General features: G+C 43.3%; 1 protein-coding gene across 1 annotated transcript in view; it reads left to right on the forward strand.

Annotated features, from left to right (window-relative positions):
* PPFIA1 (PTPRF interacting protein alpha 1) overlaps window positions 1-21,954 on the forward strand; it is a 111,628-nt gene that overhangs the window by 74,364 nt on the left and 15,310 nt on the right. The window contains exons 17-25 of the mRNA XM_058439710.1: window positions 827-1,054; window positions 3,614-3,643; window positions 6,890-7,041; window positions 8,228-8,400; window positions 8,784-8,877; window positions 14,715-14,796; window positions 14,904-15,104; window positions 17,992-18,054; window positions 18,555-18,581. Of these exons, the coding sequence (XP_058295693.1) occupies window positions 827-1,054; window positions 3,614-3,643; window positions 6,890-7,041; window positions 8,228-8,400; window positions 8,784-8,877; window positions 14,715-14,796; window positions 14,904-15,104; window positions 17,992-18,054; window positions 18,555-18,581 (1,050 nt within the window). The remainder of the gene's footprint in view (window positions 1-826; window positions 1,055-3,613; window positions 3,644-6,889; window positions 7,042-8,227; window positions 8,401-8,783; window positions 8,878-14,714; window positions 14,797-14,903; window positions 15,105-17,991; window positions 18,055-18,554; window positions 18,582-21,954) is intronic.

Consider the following 21,954-nt stretch of genomic DNA (forward strand, 5'->3'; position numbering starts at 1 on the left):
ATGGAAAGTTTACTTTTTGTTGTTGTAAGATGTCGTATATTAAAAAAGATTGAGGCTAGTGTGGTGGCTCATGCCAGTAATCCCACCACTTTGGGAGGAGGCTGAGGTTAGAGAATGTCTTGAAGCCAGGAGTTTGAGACCAGCCTTGGCAACATAGGAAGACCTCGTCTCTACAAACAATTTTTTAAAAATGAGCCAGGCATGGTAGTGCATACCTGTCGCCCCAGCTACTTGGGAGGCTGAGGCAGGAGGATCCCTTGAGTCCAGGAGTTCGAGGCTGCAGTGAGCTATGATCATGCTACTGCACTCCAGCCAGGATGACAGAGTGAGACCCTGTCTGAAAAAATTAAAAATTTGGCCAGGCGCTGTGGCTCACGCCTGTAATCCCAGCACTTTGGGAGGCTGAGGCGGGCAGATCACGAGGTCATAAGTTCGAGACCAGCCTGGCCAACATGGTGAAACCCCGTGTCTACTAAAAATACGAAAAAATAGCCGGGCATGGTGGCACGTGCCTATAATCTCAGCTACTCAGGAGGCTGAGGCAGGAGAATTATTTGAACCCAGGAGTTAGAGGTTGCAGTGTGCTGAGATCACACCACTGCACTCTAGCCTGGGCAACAGAGCGAGACTCCATCTCAAAAGAAAAATAAATAAATAAATAAAAAAGAGAGTAGAACATTTTTGCTGAAGTGTTCATTGTTTGAGCAACTTATTATTGGAGTTTACTCATAGTAATACAGAGTATAAGCGTGGTTTTTCTCATGCAAACACATTAATCTGTTTGCCGAAACAGGAGGACTGACTGCTTTTGTTTTATTTTAGGTTGATTCAGGAAGAAAAAGAAAATACAGAGCAGCGGGCAGAGGAGATTGAAAGTCGAGTTGGCAGCGGAAGTCTAGACAATCTTGGTCGTTTTAGATCAATGAGCTCCATTCCCCCCTACCCTGCTTCCTCGCTTGCTAGCTCCTCCCCTCCGGGCAGTGGGCGCTCCACCCCACGAAGGATCCCTCACAGCCCAGCCCGGGAAGTGGACAGACTGGGCGTCATGACCCTTGTACGTATCCGCCCTTTCCCTGCTGTGGCTGCTCTCAGCATACCTGTATGAAATCTTGGACACTACAGATCTACCCACAAGAAAATCAAGTACATTCATTATTCTAAGAGGTTCAAGATTATAAAAACTAGTTACTATTTAATCATTCAATTATGACAAACTAATTTTAATATTTGGGACCGGGCGTGGTGGCTCACGCCTGTGATTCCTCACACTTTGGGAGACTGAGGTGGGCAGATCACTTGAGCCCAGGAGGTCAAAACCAGCTGGGCAACATGGCAAAACCCTGTCTTTACAAAAAGTAGCTGGGCGTGGTGGTGTGTGCCTGTAGTCCCAGCTTCTCTGGAGGCTGAGGTGGGCAGATCACCTGAGCCCAGGAGGTTGAGGCTACAGTGAGCCATGATTGCATCACTGCCCTCCAGCCTGGGCAGCAGAGTGAGACCCTGTCTCAAAACAAATCCCCAAAAATATTTTTAAAAAAAGTTTAATATTTGGATGACCAGGCTAGCATGCCACCATTTGTTTGTGTGACATTAGGCATGACAGCTTTGCAAAGTACAGCAGCCAGAAAGGGAAATATTTTCTGTTTTCTAGGAAAAACCACTTAGCAAAAGTAAATAAAGGCAGACATCAGAGCATATGGGAAAATGTACAAAGGGAGTCAGTGCATTTCTTTCCTTTTGGAGTGCCGAACCAGCTTCCAGGGCATCTACTACCAAAAAAAAGAAAAACGTGAAATGGGTTCTGCATGTGAAGCCGTGAACAAGCCAGCTGCTTCGTGGCTCCCTAAGGAAGCAGATGGGCTTCTTCCCTTCACAGCTTAGGGTCACCTCTCACCTGGAAATGCGATGACCTTCTGGTGTTTGGTGTTTGCAAAGTGTGCAGATCTGAGGAATGTTTAAAACTTTCCTGTGGGCCTGGCACGGTGTCTCATGCCTGTAATCCCAGCACTGTGGGAGGCTAAGGTGGGAAGATTGCTTGAGCTAGGAGTAAAGAGACCAGCCTGGGCAACATAGTGAGAACCCCATCTTTATCTAAAAAAAAAAAAAAAACTATCTTGTATATTTAGGACTTGTCAATGTGTTGTCAATGAAATACTTCATATTTACACCATTTGCTTTTTAACTGTGCTTCTATCATATTTTTTCCCATTACCATCTATTTTCGTTTTTAGTTGTATTGTTAGCCAGCATGCAATTAAATCGACGGTGAATCATTTTAGTGGCATATGAGGTGGTAACTAATCTGTTTTGCAGTGTTTTGAAATACTGTTTTTATAATTTACATCATCTACTAATTAGGTAATATTTTAAACTCTTTGACTGTTTTATTTGTGGGTTTGTGCTTATTTCTGTCCAGAGAATTTGTAAAAAACAGTTGTGTATGTATATATATTTTTTCTGGTTTTGTAATTCCGTATGCTGGCTGACAGTCTCTATGCTTACGTCATTGGTTTTGATTTCCTGTCATCCTTTTGTTTTATTATTTTAGCCATCTCCAGATTCATTTTTAATCCAGACCTCAGGTCCCCATCAGTCTGTAGTTTACTTATCCACCTCCCCTCCCAGTTCCACCCCATGCTATAGCGATTCTTCACAGCATGCTCAGGTAACCACGCAACTGTGTGTGTTCGATCATGTGTGAGTCTGTGCTGTGATGACTTTGTTAATGGGTTGTTTTTTTCTCAGTTAAAAGTATCTTTTTCTCAATGGTAATTTAAATTAGTGTATTACTATATAGTAAGTATGGATACAGGCAAGACATAGGTGTTTAAGAGTGTTTTTACGCAAATTATGTAGGATTTGTGTAATTCATAAGTGTTTCCTACATAAATAATCTAAGCGTAGAATTAATGGAAGCTGTTGACACAAATAGTATGCTTTCTGGTTCTTATGATTGTATTCAAGACTGTAAATCTCATCAGCTTGTTGAATCTCATCAACTATCTCTAATAGGTTGTTTTTAAATTAAAATATCTTATGTGAATCATAGGATGGATGTAAAGATTCTACCTAATATTATGCTAGCTTTTGTTCTTACATATTTTCACAGGATACCTTGCTTTAAGCAATAAATTTATTTTTGAAAAGTGGTAAATCAAATTCTAGGTAAGGATTTTACATTAATGTCCAACAGGTGATTAACTAAAAGTAGGTTTGTTCAGTTTTATAATTGGTATTGCAGTAACTTCCTCATCAGTTGGAATATTTTTAATTATAACATGGATTTTTATTAAAGAAAACTAAGTTATAGAGAGGTTTGGCTTAGAACAGATGATTGTTAGGGCCTTTTATTATATAGAATGCCATATTTTAATAAAACACATGAAATAGAATTTTATGTAAGTAATAATTTATAGTGTTTCTCTAATAAACCTTTAATAACTTATATTTAAATTTTTTGGTGAAAAAATGTTTCCATAATCAGTTACATTTTCTCTAAATCCTGTCTCCTGTCATTTCTATTTTAATATATTTGTTTATACTGATCCTTGAATTTTTAACTTCAAAGCGTATAGTAAATCTGGTTTCTCTTCATTTCTTTGCATGCATCTATCAGCCTAGTGATTTAAGGAAACATCGTAGAAAGGTAAATTGTTTAGTAATTTAACATATCTTTGTATCTCCATAATGTATTGAAGAGTACCTATCATATTTTACGTAAATGTAGCATTATGTAGTTGTATGATAATGAATGGTTGGTGTTTTAATGGAAGTGTTTAAAGTGACCTAGCACCTTACTGATGATTGTTCTATTGGAAATTGGTCATTAGCGGTTTTCACAGAACACTGGGGCAAATGTAACAGCTTGCCATTCTCTCACCTTTTCAGCCTTCTGATCATTACACGCTTATTCATAGTAGACGTAGTAATTTTAAAAATAAGAAATTACTAGTTCAAAGCTATAGATTGTAGATTCGGGGGAACCCATTTTCATAATAATCACAGCTAGCATTGGGCTCTTGCTGTATGCCGGGCACTGTGCTGAGTGCTTTCCCAGTCTGGTACAGGCTGAGTGTCCCTGATCTGAGATGCTTAGGGCCAGAGGTATTTCAGATTTCAGATTTGTTTAAATTTTGAACTATTTGCATTACACTTACTAGTTGAGCCTCTCAAATCTGAAAATCCAAAAGCTGAAATGCTCCATTGACCATTTCCTTCAAGCATCATGTCAGCACTCAAATTATAGATTTTGGAGCATTTTGAATTTCAGATTTTTGGGTTTGGGATGCTCAACCCGTATTTAATCCCCATACACATCCCTGTGAGGTTACTGTTGTTATCCCCATTTTACAGATGTGGAAACTAAAGCTTAGAGAGGCCCCACAGTGCACAGTGCAGATTTGAGTTCAGATTTGTCTGATTTCAAAACCTGACAGTTGACCACTTCACCATCTAGCCTCACTTGTCTCAGATACTCTGACCTCCCTGGCAGCACTCCTACAGAAGGAGGCCCAAGGCCACTTCTCTTTAGAGATAACTGTGGATTGGGCCTTCCTGTTCTCGAAGGAAGTAGAGTACATTAGGAGCAGATCTGCTCAGTGGCTGTTCTTTATGTTGACCCCAAATCTCTCCCTCATCACTTTCACGCTCTGGTCTGTATTCTGTGCCCCTGTCTGAAACCCACCTGATAGTGCGGTGACCGGACAGCTCTTCGGATACCTAAAGGCAGCTATCCTCTGACAAAAGCGTGGGACCTGGTCAGCAGCTGTCTGTGAGCTGCTCTGTTGGGTGATTTAGTGAAACTGCTTGGGTTCAGATCCTAGTTCAATCGCTGATGAGTTTGTGACCTGGGGTCTGTTTGTACCTCGGTTTGCTCTCCTGAGAAGTGAAGATAATGATAGAACAGTGCCACTTAAAGTGGCATTGGACCTGTGGCTGTCTGTGGTGAGATAAGGAGCTTACACCAGCAGCAGCAAGACACAGAGCACGGCCTTCAGTTCAGCTGACTTCTATTGGATCGTTTTTTCTTTATTTTTTGATAGCAAGATTTTCTGAGTGAAGGAAGTAGCATGTTGATTGACACTTAGACATGATAACCTGGCCCTGTTGGTCACTGGTAACTTCAGCGTGCTACTTGGTGTCTTTGAGGAGCCTAGTCCTCGGGTGGTTGTGAGGTTAAACCAGGGGTGCGTGCAGAGTGCCACGCCTGGTGCCAGACCTGGTCCACAGGAGACTGTCGCCTTCCTCCTTTGTGCCAGTGGTGTTGGTGTAGACCAAGAGGACTTCCCTGCTTTCTAGTAGGCCTGAGCTGGGATGGAGGCAGAAGTCTGACACGTGACAGCACTACAGCATATGGAGGACTGCGGAGGGCGGCGTGTGGAGGGGTGTGGAGGCTGGCGTGTGGAGGGGTGCGGAGGGTGGCACGTGGAGGGGTGCAGAGGGCAGCGCTGGCCGGGCTCACGGGGCTTTCCCCGGACCCTGTTAACAGCTTATAGCCGGCTGCGTGTCAGCTTTCTCTGTACCCTGTTTTTGGTTTTGTTTTTTTAAAACAGATGATTGTTTTAAACTGAATTTTGAAACTTAAGCTGCATGTTGATAATTTCTAGCTTTGAAAGCCTTTCATTGTTTTGTGATTGTAACTGGTAATTAGGAAAGGATGCAGGATTCATTTGCATTTTAACTGTTAGTTGAGATTATGTCCTAAGTGAGCGCAGCTCCATTTTGCATTGAATGCACTTGGTCCTCCCTGAGCCACAGTGGGGCTACAGTAGGATTGATACACTTTACACAATCCCATTTAAGAAGCAGAAATTCAAACTGAGCCCAGTGGTACGTGCTTGTAGTCCCACCTACTTTGGAGGCCGAGGCAGAAGAATCAGTTGAGCACAGGAGTTTGAGGCTGCAGCGCACCATGATCACACCTGCAAATAGCCACCGCAGTCCAGCCTGGGAATCGCAGCAAGAACCTGGCTCTTAAAATTTTTTTTTAATAAAATAAAGTTCACTGTTCAAGTCTTGCTGTTTATAGTAATGCTTACTGAACATGTTTTATGAAATCCAGTCCCACTCAAAACCAGAAAACACAAATGTATAATAAGCAGGATCTGCCTAGACCCTGCAGGGGTGAGTCTGTTCACTGTTGTTACCACCATCCTGCTCCCTCAGCACATGGGCATATTCATGTTCCACTGCAAAAACAAAAAAACCCAGGGAGTCTGACAAAGATCATCTTGTAATGATAAGCCTAGAAGTATTTTCTTTTAAGCCATATTGAACAAAAATGTTTAAACTGCGTAGAAGTGCTTCAATTTATAGTGTCCGTCCAAACATTTTTGGGAAATATGAGCCATACACGTGTATGGGGGTCATGGGCTGTTCCTTGTTTATTTTTACCCTGTTTAGACAAAAAAGTATTTGACAATTTTGCCCAAGAGGTTTCTGCCCTCTCTAGTGTTTCTTTTGAAGGACATCAGGAGATAAACATATTTGTTGCTGGCTCTTCATTAGTGCAAGTTAATGCTGTCTGACGTTTGTAACGATGTGGTTTATCGGCATTGTTCAGATCTCTGCTGCCCCTTCAGAGACTGTCCTCATGATGTGCCTAGGATTCCGGGGAGGGCAGAACCTTGGGCTGCATGGAGGAGGCTGAGGATGAGAGGCATCCCTGTGTCCTGCTGGGCCCCAGCGCATGCTCGTGGGGAGGCAGACCAGGAGTCTGACGGCTCTGTGGTGCTGTGCTGTGTGGCCCTTCAGAATGGTGCCAGACTGAAACAAGACTTTCTGTGCTGGCAGAAAGCACAGTGAATCGATTTTCAAAGAAGTTTATGGCTGTAATTTAAGGCCCGAGTTTTTCACTGCTGTTAACTAACTCTGTGCTTCTCTCACCCCTCAGTTGCCACCTTCCAGAGAAGAGGTACGAGATGACAAGACAACCATAAAGTGTGAAACCTCCCCACCTTCCTCCCCGAGAGCCCTTCGGTTAGACCGGCTGCACAAAGGGGCGCTGCACACCGTCAGCCATGAGGACATCAGGGACATAAGGAAGTAAGGAGCCTGCAGCAGCCCCATGCAGAGCGCACTTGTCTTTTCGTTTCCAGTGTTGAGAAATCGACGAATCTTTTCTTGAGTAAAACAGTGATTTTCTAGAATTACACATTAATTCGGTTGAGTGTATTTACATGTTACACTTAGAATGCCTACCACTGCTCTGGGCTATAGTGAAATCCAGCAGAAGATGCATATCTGTTTGGGCAAGCTTAGTTTGGAAAGAAAGGAGTTAAATGATATCAGCAAGTTTTGGAAAAACTTCATGTCTTCAGAGTCTACAAATTGACTACTTTCTATTCTTGATGGAGAGTTTGGCAAGCAGATGACAGGCTTGGGATTGGAACCGCTCTCTAGGACAACTCGTGCCTTTCTTGCGCCTTTTGTAAGCTGTGGAGAGTACCAAGTTGTAATTACCAATTTACTGAGTGTCCCCTCTCAGGAAACCAATTAGCTATTTTGTTACTAGTCTACTATCTATGCTATCTTTTTTTTTCTTTTTGATATAGAGTCTCGCTCTGGTGCCCAGGCTGGAGTGCAGTGGCATGATCTTGGCTTACCACAACCTTCACCTCCCAAGTAGCTGGGACTACAGGTGCACGCCACTATGCCCGGCTAATTTTTGTATTTTTAGTAAAGATGGGGTTTCACCATGCTGGCCAGGCTGGTCTCGAACTCCTGAGCTCAGGATCCGCCTGCCTCGGCCTCCCAAAATGCTGGGATTACAGGCGTGAGCCACCGCGCCCGGCCCCTCTTTTTTTAAACTCCATTGGATTTCGGTTCTGTGCCAGGCAATATGCAGGGGAGACATGTATATTAATTTTTGCAGTAACTCCTCAGGCAGTTAACATTGCCACGATTCTCAGCTGAGCAGAGTAATGCTCAGGGCGGTTGTGGGAGCTGCTGGAGGGGAAGCAGGCAGACCATTGGGCTTTAGCACCTGATGGCGTGGAGTCAGGGCCTCCCCTGGAGGGGAGGGGAGCTCCATGTCAGAGAGAGTCTCAGCTGCCCAGAATGAGTCTCCGTGCTGGCCTTGCCAGGAGCCTGCCTTTATCATGCATGATGCGCTTGGTGAGGAAGATGTGTGTGAAAGAGACTGGAAGTGCTTGTAGGGAAGTTTGCGACTGTTAATACGTGAAGTATCCTACAAGGGCACGTGGTAAAGATCCGTTTTCTTTCCTCGAAGCTCCACAGGCTCCCAGGACGGTCCCGTGAGCAACCCCAGCAGTAGCAACAGTAGCCAGGACTCGCTCCACAAAGCCCCAAAGAAGAAAGGCATTAAGTCCTCCATTGGCCGCTTGTTTGGCAAGAAAGAAAAGGGCCGACCTGGACAAACTGGCAAAGAAGCATTAGGACAAGGTTGGTTGGTTTTCCGCACCCTTCTCAGCACCCAGGGGTCGGGGAGGAAGGCACTGCCTTCAGTGCCAGCAGTTGCCACGCGGTGCTCCGGGAGCCGTGTGCTCTCCAGGGAGCAGCAGCTGTGAAGGCTTGGGAGCTAGAGAGCAGCAGTTTATATGAAGGCATGGGAGCTAGAGAGCAGCGGTTTATGCCCACTTGCCACTCAGGTACAACACATTTTCTGTCTTGAGCATTTCTGTCTTGCGCATTTGGTTATCTAGTCAGAAACTTAACCTTAAGAAATGATTTCACTATGAACCTGCAAATATTCATCCGCCTATTTATGAAAACATAGAACTTTGTCATGCTGATTTTTACTTCTGGGCTGTTGTGCTTCCTCACAGCTGGTGTTTCCGAGACGGATAACTCATCTCAGGATGCCTTGGGACTTAGCAAATTGGGGGGACAGGCTGAAAAAAATCGTAAACTTCAAAAAAAGTAAGCTTTGTATTATTTCTTCATCTCATCGAATGGTTTTCAGTTGTGCCTAAGCTCTAACTAGTGTTTTTTAATTATAATAGCTAGCTATGTATATATGCACTATATTCTGAAAGCTTTACCTACAGCCTTAATTAAGCGGTACTTTCTGGAAGATTTAGTGTTTGTGAAATTTCGAAGAAACTCACACTGGTATCCCTATCATCTTGGAAAGTTGTTCAACCAGGAGATAGGGTGGGTGAGAGTTGGACTCAGCTGCCTGAGCACTGGAGTCGGCCCTGGCGCCTGCAGAGTTCACTTTGTGATGTTGAGGAAGTGACCTAGCATCTCTGTGCTTCAGTTTTCTCCTCTGTAAAGTGGGGATCCTAGTAGTACATACCTTGTATGGCTTTTATGAGAATTAAATGGGATAATATGCATAAAGTTCTTTAAATAGTACCAGCAAGTAATAAACAAGTTGTAACTGTGGCCAGTACAGCGACTGTTGCTTGCCAACGTTCAGGATTTGCTCTTCATACTAGTGATCTGTCTGAAACATTCGTCATGTTGCATTTTTTTCTCTTCTGTAGATTTTGTAGTTTTATCTCAAATAGACTCCCAATTTTATAGCCTGTTTATTAAGTTTTAATTCTAAACTAAGTCTGCTTCTGACAATAAGCTGTAATATTTGGGATGGCTTTCAACAAAGGAGCACAGGCAGTGTGATGCCCCGGGGTGAGGGTGTGGAGGAATCGGGTTTCTGTCCCTGGGCCTTCTGGGATGCGGGATGAGTTGTGTGTTGGCTGACTGTAGATGAGCTAGATAGGCTGAGACAATGCCCAAGTGAGCTAACAAATGAAAAACAAAACTAAACCCACTTCTGCAATAAAATAGGCAGTTTGTATAGTCTATGGGGTAAGGGCTGAGCTTGAGAAATGTGGAGGATGGTAACGCCAGGCTTACAGGGTGAAACTTGATGGGCTGTGTGATGACTCTGACTGTGGGAAAAATCATCTGGCCACTTTTAAGTGCCCTGAGAAACCAACGCTCATCTGGAAATTGGGGCCCAAAGACGCACCAGAGCCTATGGGGACCCTCTCCCCTAGAGGCCCCTTTGCCTTTAGCCCCTAGAGTTGCCAGCTGATTTTTTCTGTTGTGAAATCTATCTCATTTTAGTTTTCTTTTCAAAGCCTTTATAAATGCTTTATTGATTATATTTTAGGTAAAATGCTCTTATGTTAACAGTACCATAGGAATACTCAGTTTTTTGGTTCCCTGTACATGGAAATTTATAGAAACCATGTAACAGCAAAATCTGATTTGAACATTGCTATGCTTGAACTGTGTAAGAAATTTTTTTTTTTGAGACGGAGTCTCGCTCTGTCACCCACGCTGGAGTGCAGTGGCGCAATCTTGGCTCACTGCAAGCTCTGCCTCCTGGGTTCACGCCATTCTCCTGCCTCAGCCTCCCGAGTAGCTGGGACTTATAGGCGCCTGCCACCACACCCGGCTAATTTTTTGTATTTTTAGTAGACACGGGGTTTCACCGTGTTAGCCAGGATGGTCTCGATCTCCTGACCTCGTGATCCGCCCGCCTCGGCCTCCCAAAGTGCTGGGATTACAGGCATGAGCCACCGTGCCCAGCCAAGAATGTTTTAAAATAACTTGGGTAATTGCCATTTGGCCCTGTGAAACTTAATGTTAGAACTAAACTCTCTGCCTCCTGGAAACATGCTAGGAAAATTTCATTCCTTAGATTTTGCTTATGTTACTGTTTTTATTATAGTAAGTATGAGGAAGTGAAATAAAACTTCTCTGTCGTTTATGTTGTGCTTGGGATCCATGTGGAAGTTCTGAAATGTACCAGCTCCTTAGTGGGGAAAATTTCCAAGTACAAAGATTATTTGTCTGACTATAGAGGGCAGTTTCATTTTTTTCACTTAAACTGAGATAAAATTGATTTTAGAAAAAGTGCTTTGATTGATTGATTGATTGATTGATTGAGACGAAGTCCCTCACTCCATCGCCCAGGCTGGAGTGCAATGGTGCGATCCTGGCTCACTGCAACTTCCGCCTCCTGGATTCAAGTGATTCTCCTGCCTCAGCCTCCCAGCAGCTGGAATTACAAGCGTGTGCCACCATGCCCAGCTAATTTTTTTGAATTTTTAGTAGAGATGGGGTTTCACCATGTTGGCCAGGCTGGTTTTGAATTCCTGACCTCAAGTGATCTGTCCACCTTGGCCTCCCAAAGTGTTGGGATTACAGGCGTGAGCCACCACGCCTGGCCTAAAGTGTCTACATATAAATGTGAAAAAAAGTGCATTTTCCAGAAAAAGTATTGTGTGAATACAGTTTAATATTTATGCCATTCTTAAGAATGAACATATATTTCTCAGAATTATTTTCTTCTTATTAACCTCTGATTTAACTCAAAGGTGTGCTTTTAACTGCAAAATTTACACAGCCAGATGCTTTCACTTACAGAGAACTTAAGGAATCTGGTGAGTTTGGTGGCAAGCTGATTTCAAGTTTTGTAAGACACAGCATGGTGGGCGCTTTTGGTGCCTGGGATACGTAGTAATGAACCTGCAAGTCGGGGCTGGCTGTCCTAGAGCCATTCGTCAGCTTTGATAGTGCATAGTGCTTCCACAGCACTTTCAGAATTCCCCAGGGTTATTGAAACACCGTCTCTTGAAGTAACCTTGCTTTTAAAGTGTTCCCTTTTTATGTTCTCCTTTTTGTCTTCGTAGTGCTTTCTCAGGGTAAGCAGACTTAGGAGATTTGCTGGGCTGAATGTGGGCAGTCACCAGCCACAGGCTGTATGCTGAGCTTCCTGAGAGGATCTTTTTATTTTTTTATTTTTGCCCTTGCAAAATAAAAGAAGGTCCTTGCACCGTTGGCCAGGCAGAAGTGCAGTGGCGCGTTCACCACTCACTGCAGCCTTGACCTTTATTTTTAGTAGAGATAGAGGTCTCACTATGTTGACCAGGCTGGTCTTGAACTCCTGGCCTCAAGTGATCTTCCCGCCTCTGCCTCTCAAAATGTTGGGATTACAGGCGTAAGCCACCACACCTGGCCCAAGGATCTTTTTAGTTTTGCATGAGAAATGCTGACTCCATCCATTTCTCATTAGGGCGACCCTACATCTTTCCTCAGGACTCTGCCAGTGTGCCATGGCCATGGAGCGTGGGAGGGGCTATGCCTGGGTCACAGAACTGTACTTGTGGTGGTGGTGTTTTTTTATGGGTTTCGGAGAGGGTCCTGTTCTGTCACCCAGGTGGCAACTGTACTTGTGAAAGCAAGTCTTGTTCACTCTATGCAGGGTGCCAGAGGATTGAAAAGCTTCAGTCTTATGAAAGCAAGGCAATATATTTAGTTTGGGTAGTTGAGAGAAAGCACTTCCTCCCATCCCTTACATACTGTTTGATCAGCAAAAACTCACACAAGCTTCTCATTATGAAAGACAGCTTTACCATTATGCTATGTCTTAATTATAAAATGTACAACATTATTCACAAATTATATGACCTTTCTGCATTATAGCATTCTCAGTAGCAAGTGAAAGAGCCAAGTCTGAGATCAAGCAATAAAGGAGGAATGTAGTTGTTCATGTAAATGAACAGCCCAGAGGGCCAGGGTGGAGTGGCCTCAGCCATCTCCAAGTTCTGGACTCTGCATCCCCTCAACACAGGGGCCTTCTTCCCATGACTGGAACAGTCCCCCCAGAGAAAACAGGGACTCTGATGTTCCCACCTGGAGTGCCAGCCCAGGGGTGTGGTCCCATGTTTGGTCTTACAGATCATGGACTGATCTGATAGGGGAGGGGAGCCAGGACACACACCGAGGCCTGGGCCCGCCACCCGGATGGGGTCTCCTCTGCCTTCTCCCTAACTTCCTGTGACTCTTACACACATCCGTCTACCTCCACTGTCTTAACACTGTTTCCACTGTTGCCTCTGGACCCAGAAGCGTCTCCATTCTGGAAAAGACTTTTTATAAAAGCTAGTGATCATTGCCAGGAAGAGGGTACTGGTGAAGTCTAGGACAGTGTACACCAGTCTCCAAGTAATAGAAGTAAAGAATTATTTTTTGACGATTATTTTTATTTACAGTGAGTATCTATTACATGTTAAAAAACAAAGTCTCTGGCAGAGTGCCAAGGCTGAGCATAAGTTGGGAACCCTCCAGACTTGGCAGCAGTCAGATCCTCCCTGCTCCTTGGCCAGGCCACGGACACTCAAGGCCTTAGCAGTTAACCAGATTGTTAGCGTTCAGAGCTTTTTCTGGGATTGATGTGGCAGGAATTACCTGTACTACTTCCTAGACCCACCAGTGTGTGAAGGAAGCTCTACTGGCTGTCTTTGAAGGGCATTTGTCCCAAGGGAACAGAAGGCAGGGTTTCAGCCACCACCTGGTGATTGGCGCCATGCGGCGCGTCCTTCCTCCCAGCCCCTTCATTTCGCGTCTTGCAATACCACTTCATACTCCTAAGAAAAGTCTGCTGCTATTAAAATGTATTGAAGAGCCAATATCAAATTTTTAGAAATAAGAGATTCTATGGTGTATGTCTTATGAAATTATTATAGAAAAAATGGACTAAAAGCAGCCTAGGGATGTTTGAATGACTTGGGGATATCTGTACTTGCAAACCAAATGTATGTGTCCTCTCCATTACAATGACACCTTCTCTCTGAGGCTTTTTATTTTTTTTAAACAATTAGCCTCTTTGAAAGCCTTGTAGGTAAACACTTGAGAAATAAGATGAGATTCACCAAGCTTATAGTGTTATTTCTCAGATACCTATGTTAGACAACATTATGTTAACTTGTTTGATTCTGTAAGGAGATGAGGATTCTGTAGAGAGTCAGAGGGAGTCATTCAGTATTTTCTCACTCAGGCATTCTTTGTAGTATGCACAGAACTCGTGTGAAATGGATGGTGTTGATACTGTTAAAGCTGTAGAAGATGAAAGGAAAATGATGAGAATTTATAGTCGTCTCTCAGAGTCTGTGGGGGATTGGTTCCAGGACCCCTCCTGAATACCAAAATCCATGGAAGCTTAAGTCTCCTGTATAAAATGCCATGGTATTTCCATGTAACGTAGGCATAATCTCCCGTAGACTTTGAATCATCTCTAGGTTCTTTACAATACCCAATGGAATATAAATGCTATGTAAACAGCTGTTGTACTGTATTTTTTGTTGTTGTTTTTTCCCACTGAATATTTTTGATCTGCAGTTAGTTGAATGTGTGGATGTGGAAGCCGCAGATACAGAGGGCAGACTGTATACTGCTAGACTTTTGCAAATGCTCAGAACACTTTGTTAACTTATTTTATATATGTGTATAATAGTGGTTCCTTGATTTTGTTTTTGCTGGTTTTAATTTTTTTTTTTAGACATAGGGTCTCACTCTGTTGCCTAGGCTGGAGTGCAGTGGCACAGTCATGGCTTACTGTAGCCCTGACCTCCTGGGCTCAGGCAATCCTTCCACCTCAGCCTCCCAAGTAGCTGAGACTACAGGCATGCGTCACCATGCCTGGCTTTTTTTTTTTTTTTTTTTTAATTTTTGTAGAGATGCATGTCATTATATTGCCCAGGCTGCTCTTGAACTACTGGCCTCAAGCAGTCTTCCTGCCTCAGCCTCCCGAGTAGCTGGGACTACAGGGGTGTGCCACTACACCTCGCTAATCTTTAAAATTTTTTGTAGAGTTGGAGTCTCGCTGTGTTGTCTAGGCTGGTCTTGAACTCCTGGGCTCAAGTGGTCCTCCTGCCTCAGCCTCCCAAAGAGCTGGGATTACAGGTGTGAGCTACCGTGCCTGGCTGATTCTTTAATTTTCAATATCTTCTCCTTTATAGGCATGAATTGCTGGAGGAAGCCCGGAGACAAGGTTTACCTTTTGCCCAATGGGATGGTCCAACGGTTGTGGTCTGGCTAGAGGTACATCCTTCATTTAACATGCAGTTGCATGAGTTACAGTATGTGAACTTCCTGTTCTACCTTGTAGACTGTACCTCACTGTGCTGCCTTCCGCTTTCCGCCTCCAGCTCTGGGTTGGGATGCCAGCGTGGTATGTGGCTGCCTGCCGAGCAAACGTGAAAAGCGGGGCCATCATGTCGGCCCTGTCCGACACAGAGATCCAGCGTGAGATCGGCATCAGCAACCCCCTGCACAGGCTGAAGCTGAGGCTGGCCATCCAGGAGATCATGTCACTGACCAGCCCGTCCGCCCCGCCCACATCTAGAACGGTACGTTCAGAGACAACCCCTGCATTCTTTGGAAACAGGGAATGCCTCTCTGAAGGTATCCCTGCCCTGCTGACATTGCTTCTCCAGTTCCTTAACAGCATATGGAGTATAGTTCTAATTCAAAATTTTAGTATCACACACATTAGAACTATTAATTTTGGGGAATTGGATGGTCAAAAGAAACTTTATTAAATGCTTTTATGAAAGATTGGCTAGAATGGCATCATACTATAAAAATATGAGCTTTTTTAAACATAGAAAAGCGATTACAAATTTAAATATGAAAATATGAAATATGAAACTACCAAAAAAAATTGGTAGAGATGGGGGTCTCGCTGTGTTGCCCAGGCTGGTCTTGCACTCCTGGGCTCAAGCAGTCCTCCCACCTCAGCCTTCCAGTGTGCTGGGATTACAGGCGTGAGCCACCACGCCCAGCTGAGTTTATCAAAATTGAATCAGTCTAAGGGCCTCTTGAAAGAAAACCTTAATATTTTAAGGACACATTTTATAATTAAATGTTTTGAATTTCATTTTTCAATTTTCATGATTCAAACTGAGTAATTAACATTTGTGCTATATATAAAGGTATTTGCTAAGCCAGTTATAGTGTATTTTAAAATGTTACTGGAATATAATATACATATAGAGAAATGCACATATGAGTGAACAGTTGAATGAATTTGTAAGTCAGCATCCCCTGTGTGGTCCACACCTACATTGAGAAATGGGATCTGACCAGGGCTCTGAAGGCCTGCTGCTCCTTCTGAGGCACTGCCCCTTCCCTAGGGGTGAGCACCTGGCTCCTGATGCCATAGACTGCTCCGTTTGTTTCGTTCTTCATGTGTATAAACAAGATCATGTAGTATTCACTCTCTTGTGTCTGGCTTCTTTCACTTAATGTTACGTCTGTGAATTCCTCCGTATCATTCCATGTGTAAGTAGCATCTTAAGGAGTAAAATTTTTGTGTCTAGTTCAGAGGACTGGCTCTTCCAGGCTTCTTAGAAGCACCCATTTGTTCATTTATTTATTTAAGTTTTTTATTTTTTAGAGGCAAGGTCTTACTCTGTCACCGAGGCTGGAGTGCAGTGGCTCAATCATAGCTCACTGCAGCCTCAACCTCTTGGGCTCAAGCGATCTTCCCACCTCAGCTTCCCAAGTAGTTGGGACTACAGGTGTGCACCACCACACCCAGCTAATTTCTAAAAACTTTTTAGAGACAGGGTCTTGCTATGTTGACCAGGCTGGTCTGGAACTCCTGGCCTCCAGTAGTCCTCCTGCCTCGTGTCCCTGAGTGCTGAAATTACAGGTGTGAGCCACCATGCCCAGCCAGAAGCATCCATTGAAATATAGCTGACATACTAGTAAGAGATACTTGTTATCCCACCATCAAAACTGATCCCTAAGGAATTTTTGTATTTTTTGTAGAGATGGGTCTCACTGTGTTGCCTAGGCTGGTCTGGAACTCCTGGGCTCAAGTGATCCTCCTGCCTCAGACTCCCAAGTAGCTGTGACTACAGGCATGCACAGCCATGCCTGGAAAAGGTCCCTAAAGAATTCTAATCCTCCCTTCCCCATCATTCCAGTTTGTAGACATTTTTTAAAATAAAAACTAAAGGGGAAAATAAAGATGAGATCACTGGTTGCCTTGTAACCAGTGTTTTACTGTATTTGATTTATTTGGCCTGTAGTTGTTTTCCATTTGGGGAGCTGAAGACCCTGGGAGCTCAGGATTTCAAGCAGTTCACAAATCTGCAAATGTTCATCCAACATGAGCTGTACTTATACAGTTTCTCTCCATGTGGGAAGTCCCTGAAAGTCCTTCAGAAGGGTTATCCTACGTGACAAAGAACTATGTTAATAAAAACAAGCATGGTTATTGGGAGATAAGGGCAGGCCAACTCCAGATTTATAAAGTTCAGACTTTCTACACTGGCTGGATTCCCAGTCTCTGCTTTTAGTCTCCTGAGGAGAGAACAAATTCTTGTTGCGATGAAGGGCCTCACACATTTCTCCAAAGGAGCACGTCAGCGCTGGATTCAGGGCTCCCAGTTACCTTACAAAAGAAGTTTTGAGGGGTTTTATTTGTTTTATTTATTTTTTTCTTCTTAATGAACAAATTACGGTGATGAACAATAAGCTTTGTCCTCCCCTGTTGCTCCAAGAGCTCCTTTCCCACAGCCTGCCTCGGGAGCAGTGTCTGAGCTCTTCCCTGGTTGTTTCACATGACAGTGGCCTTGCTGAAAATGAAGGTGCTGTGTGGTTTCTCCCATGTTTATCCACTGTCTTCAGTAATGATGGAGATACCTTACATAAGGCAGACTCTTCATACCATGTCAAAGTGCAAGGAAAAAATCTCCCTCAAGTAGATACACAGGCCACTGTCTGTCTTGTGTCTGGTTCTGATGGCTGCACAGAGGCATCGACACTGCCTAGCACATCCGTGACCCTCTCTGCCCTGCGGCCTGCCTTCAGCCTTTCAGGCCGTCGTGGAGCATCTGCGGCCAAAAGCCCTCCAATAGCCAAAGCAAGAGTTTCATGCTGGATTCTTTGTTGTTAATCTGCTTTAAATATATTGAATCAATAGTTACTTGAGAATTACTCAAAGTTTCCAGAAGTATACAACGTGTTTTCTTCTCTTGATATTTCACATACCTCGGGTAAGCATGGCATCTAAAGCTCTGGGCATCGTGTGCTCTTCTCCTGGTGGTGGTGACCACCCAGTGTTAACAGGGAATGGTTATTCTGTACGGGCATCTGAACTGAAAGAAGAGCGAACTTTGCCTCCTCGGCCCCTTCTCTGTGCCTGTGGCTTATGCGTCTGCCCCTCTCCTCTTTGTCACTGCTTCCCTTGCCCTGGATGTGGTTGGTGCACTGGGGTCACCTTAGACCACAGGAAATGTCTGGTTAACACACGAAGAGATGGAAACGCTCGCAGCCACGCCACAAACGGTTAGTCACACCCCACAGCCTGCACTCCTCCCGGCGCGTTTTCCACTTAAGACCGTCTGGGTTCTTTGCCTTTTTGTTGAAAACAAAAATGTTATTTTCCATTCAGTCGTTCCAAATAAGTATTTCCTTTAGTTATTAGTTGAATGTGTAAGTAGAATTTGTATTTTATTTTAGATTTTTTCCAGGAACTTCAAGTTGGTAGACTCTGTCTTTAGAATAGCTTTAATCTAGCTCTTCTTTTGGAGAGATCTCAGTTGAGCCTCCGTGTGACTGTGTGGCCCTTTCTCCTTCCATGGATGTGCTTGGCATGGAGAGAGTCTGCTCCTTGCATGAGAAGTTGAAATTGTTGGTTTTGCATGAGTTTTGCATGATGCTTTGATAGTCTGAACTTTTTCCCTCAGTGAAGCTGCATCTTCCCTGCAGAGTTGCGTTGCCTGCATTACCGAGCTCACCAATACTAACAGTTATGTTCTTTTGCATTCCTAACCACGTAACCCCAGGAAGATGAGGAGGGAAGCTGGGCTCAGGTTGGAGTCTTTCTCTAATATATTCTTCACTACATGTACAGCAGCAAAAAGCAATTGGAGTGTGAAAACTTGTGTAATCTACTCTTTTTGATGTTTATAGCATCTTAGTTTATTCGGAGTACAGGATCGTTAATGATTTGAAAGCACTGGTCAAGCAAAGCATAGGATCAAAGAGTACGTCTCATGGACAATTTTGAACATTTCTCATATGATGCCATGGCAGTTATTTTTAATTAATGTAGATTGCTTTGTTTAACATATGATCTTGTATACAAAGTCTTGTGGCTTAGGCAGCTTCTGAGATTATGTACGTAATTTCCTGGTAGGGTAACGTTATTACAAGATACACTGATAGGGAAATTGTGTTCTAATAAATTTCCAAACACAAAAATTGGCACAGTGACTTTTCCTGTGTCTTTATGTTGATTTTTTACTAAATACTATCCTAATACTATGTCCACTTAAAGATTTTCTTACTAATGGAATCCTAAGGAATTAAGCCTCTTCTCGAGTACTGTATATTTGAATTTTCAGCTTCTCAATTCTTTAACTCACCAAAAGCTCTATCCCAACTGTTTTGCATTCTGTATGTTCAGACAGCTTGCTGAAATGTCGTGCGATGCCACCAGCCTTCTGTGGTCCGGGTGTATGTCTCAGTGGCACATTGCAGCCATGAGGCATGGACAGGCAGTTCTAGAGGCTTTCCTGAATGGACTGTATCTGAGGGCTTCAGAATAATCATTATATATCTGAAAAGAATCAAAAGGATTTAAAATTCTAATTTTCCTGATTATGAGGTGATGGTTGAAGCAGGTGTTTCCTTCTCTTGGTACTCCTAAAATCTAGCCCATTAGACTGTCCCCCCACCTTTTTTTATTTTTATTTTTTAACAAAATAGAATAGCTATAATGTGATTCTGTGGGCTTTTTTCTCTCTTGATTTAAGCATTCTGTGCCTCTCCTCCAGATAAATAACCTCATTGTTTAACTTGTTAGATATCCCTTTATAGGACCAATCATGACCATAAATGAATTATACAGGGTACATTTCATAATTACTTAAATTTCAGTATATTTTCAACCAGGTAGCAGAACTTGGTTAGTAATTCAGTATGAGATTGCCTGAGTCAGGGACATGAACTGTAAAGTAAGCTTAACCTTGCTCTTTGCAGTGGAGATATAAACAAGACTGAGCTGTGGTGATGGCTCCAGAACTAGCCGACATGCAGCCTAGTGGAAGCTCCCATCACTTTCCCTCCTTCCTCCTTCTTGCTTCCAGATGGGACTGCCACCTGCTGCCAAGGGCAGTGCACTGTGGCCAGTTCTTAAACCAGGGAGAACTTTGAGCTGCCCCTAGACACTCAGGGGAGGAAAACATCAAGGCGTGGTCAAAACCATTTATACGTCATTTAACAAATAGTAAGAGTGCTGGCTGCGCGGAGCGTCTGTGAGCAGGACGCCCGTGGTCCCCCGATCATGGAGCTCCCATTTTATGGAGTTCATAAAACTGGGTTGTACTTGTGACTGTTTCAGTGATGGGAATAAACACTGTGCAGTGGGTGTCTCTTCTAGTTCAGATGTTCTCTGGACTGAGATCACCTGGTATATTTTTTTCCAGAAGGCTGCTAAGGCAGCCCAGGAGAAGAGGTGGGTCTCGCTGGGATGGAGCCTGATCTTTCTGCGAGTTTATGTTATAGGCCACTTCAGGAGTCTCAGCAGAGCATATAATGAGGAAATGGAAATAAGTAGGGTTCTGCTTCCATGCAGTTTTCTATTTAGACAATTCCTTTGTTTAATTTCCCCATTTAAGAATACATAATCAGCAAGCAAGAAAATAATACCAGATATCCATGCTACACGTATCAGGCCTAGGCCAGGTGCAGTGGCTCATGCCTGTAATCCCAGCACTTTGGGAGGCCGAGGCAGGTGGATCACTTTCAGCCCAGGAGGGCAAGACCAGCCTGGGCAACATGGGGAAACCCTGTCTCTACAAAAAATATAAAAATTAGCCAGGTATTTGTGGCTTGAGACTGTAGTCCCAGCTGTTTGGGAGGCTTAGGCTGGAAAATCGCTTGAGCCCCGAAAGGGGAGGTTACAGTGAGCCGATATCATGCCACTGCACTCCAGCCTGGGTGACAGAGCGAGACCCTGTCTCAAATAAATAAATATCAGGCCTGTAAGGGTAAGGTTTAGAAGAGTGAATCAAGCATGGTGATACTGTTAGATATCTTGATGATTACCCAAAAATGTTTGGCATATTTCTCACTTTCTCTTTAGAGAAAGCAGTGAAGCATTTTTTTCTAGTAGAATTTAAACATTCTTTGTTAGAATTTGAGTTATTGTTTCTAGCTTGGACCAAATAACAAATGATACTGGAAGCCATAGTTTCAAGACCAACATGGTGTTAGTTGAGAGTCACTACAAAGATCCCATAATGTAACTATGACCTGTGACCATAACTTAGTCTTCCTCAGCTGGAGACTTCAGGTACCACTGGTACCTTCCTTTGATACGTGTGTGTATATAATGTGTTAGTTCTTTTTCATTGTACACATTTTGCATGCATTCTGTTAGATTTATCCCTGAGGATTTTACCGGTTTTGATACCACTGTAAATGGTACTTTTTAGATTTCAATTTTCAGTTCATTGCTAGTATTTAGAAATATAGTTCATTTTTATAAATTGGCCTTGTATCCTGAAACTTTGCTTAAACCCACTTATTCTGGTAGCTATTTTGTAGATTCCTTTTCTACATTGATAATTTTGTCATCTTCAAATAAAGACAATTTTATTTCTTTTGCAATTTATGTGCTTTTTATTTCTCTTTCTTGACCTCTTACAGTGGCTGGGATTTCCAGTACAGTGTAGAGTGAAAGTGGTGAGAGTGGACATCCTTAGTTTGTTCCTTATCTTAGGAGAAACACATTCAGTCTTTTTTTTTTTTTTTTTCCCAAGAGACAGGGTCTCACCATGTTGCCCAGGCTGTTGTCAAACTCCTGACCTCAAGTGACCCGCCCACCTCTGCCTCCCAAAGTGCTGGGATTATAGGCATGAGCCGCCATGCCCAGCTGAGCAGTCTTTTACATTAAGTATGATGTTCACTGTAGGGTTTTTGTAGATGCCTTTTATCCAGTTGAGGCACTTTTCTTACATTTCCAGAATGCTTGGAGTTCCATAAATGATGACAAATCTTGTCAAATGCTTTTTCTGCATCTTTTGAGATGATGTGGTTTTTTTCAATCTCTTCATATGGTGAGTTTCATTGATTTTTCTTTTCAAATGTTGAATCAACTTATGTTTCTAGAATAATAAGCCATACTTGTCATGATATCTATTGTTTTAATATGTTGTTGACTTGGCAATATTTTGTTAC

Source organism: Hylobates moloch, unplaced genomic scaffold (assembly GCF_009828535.3).
Source record: "Hylobates moloch isolate HMO894 unplaced genomic scaffold, HMol_V3 SCAFFOLD_5, whole genome shotgun sequence".
Taxonomy (NCBI): Eukaryota; Metazoa; Chordata; class Mammalia; order Primates; family Hylobatidae; genus Hylobates; species Hylobates moloch.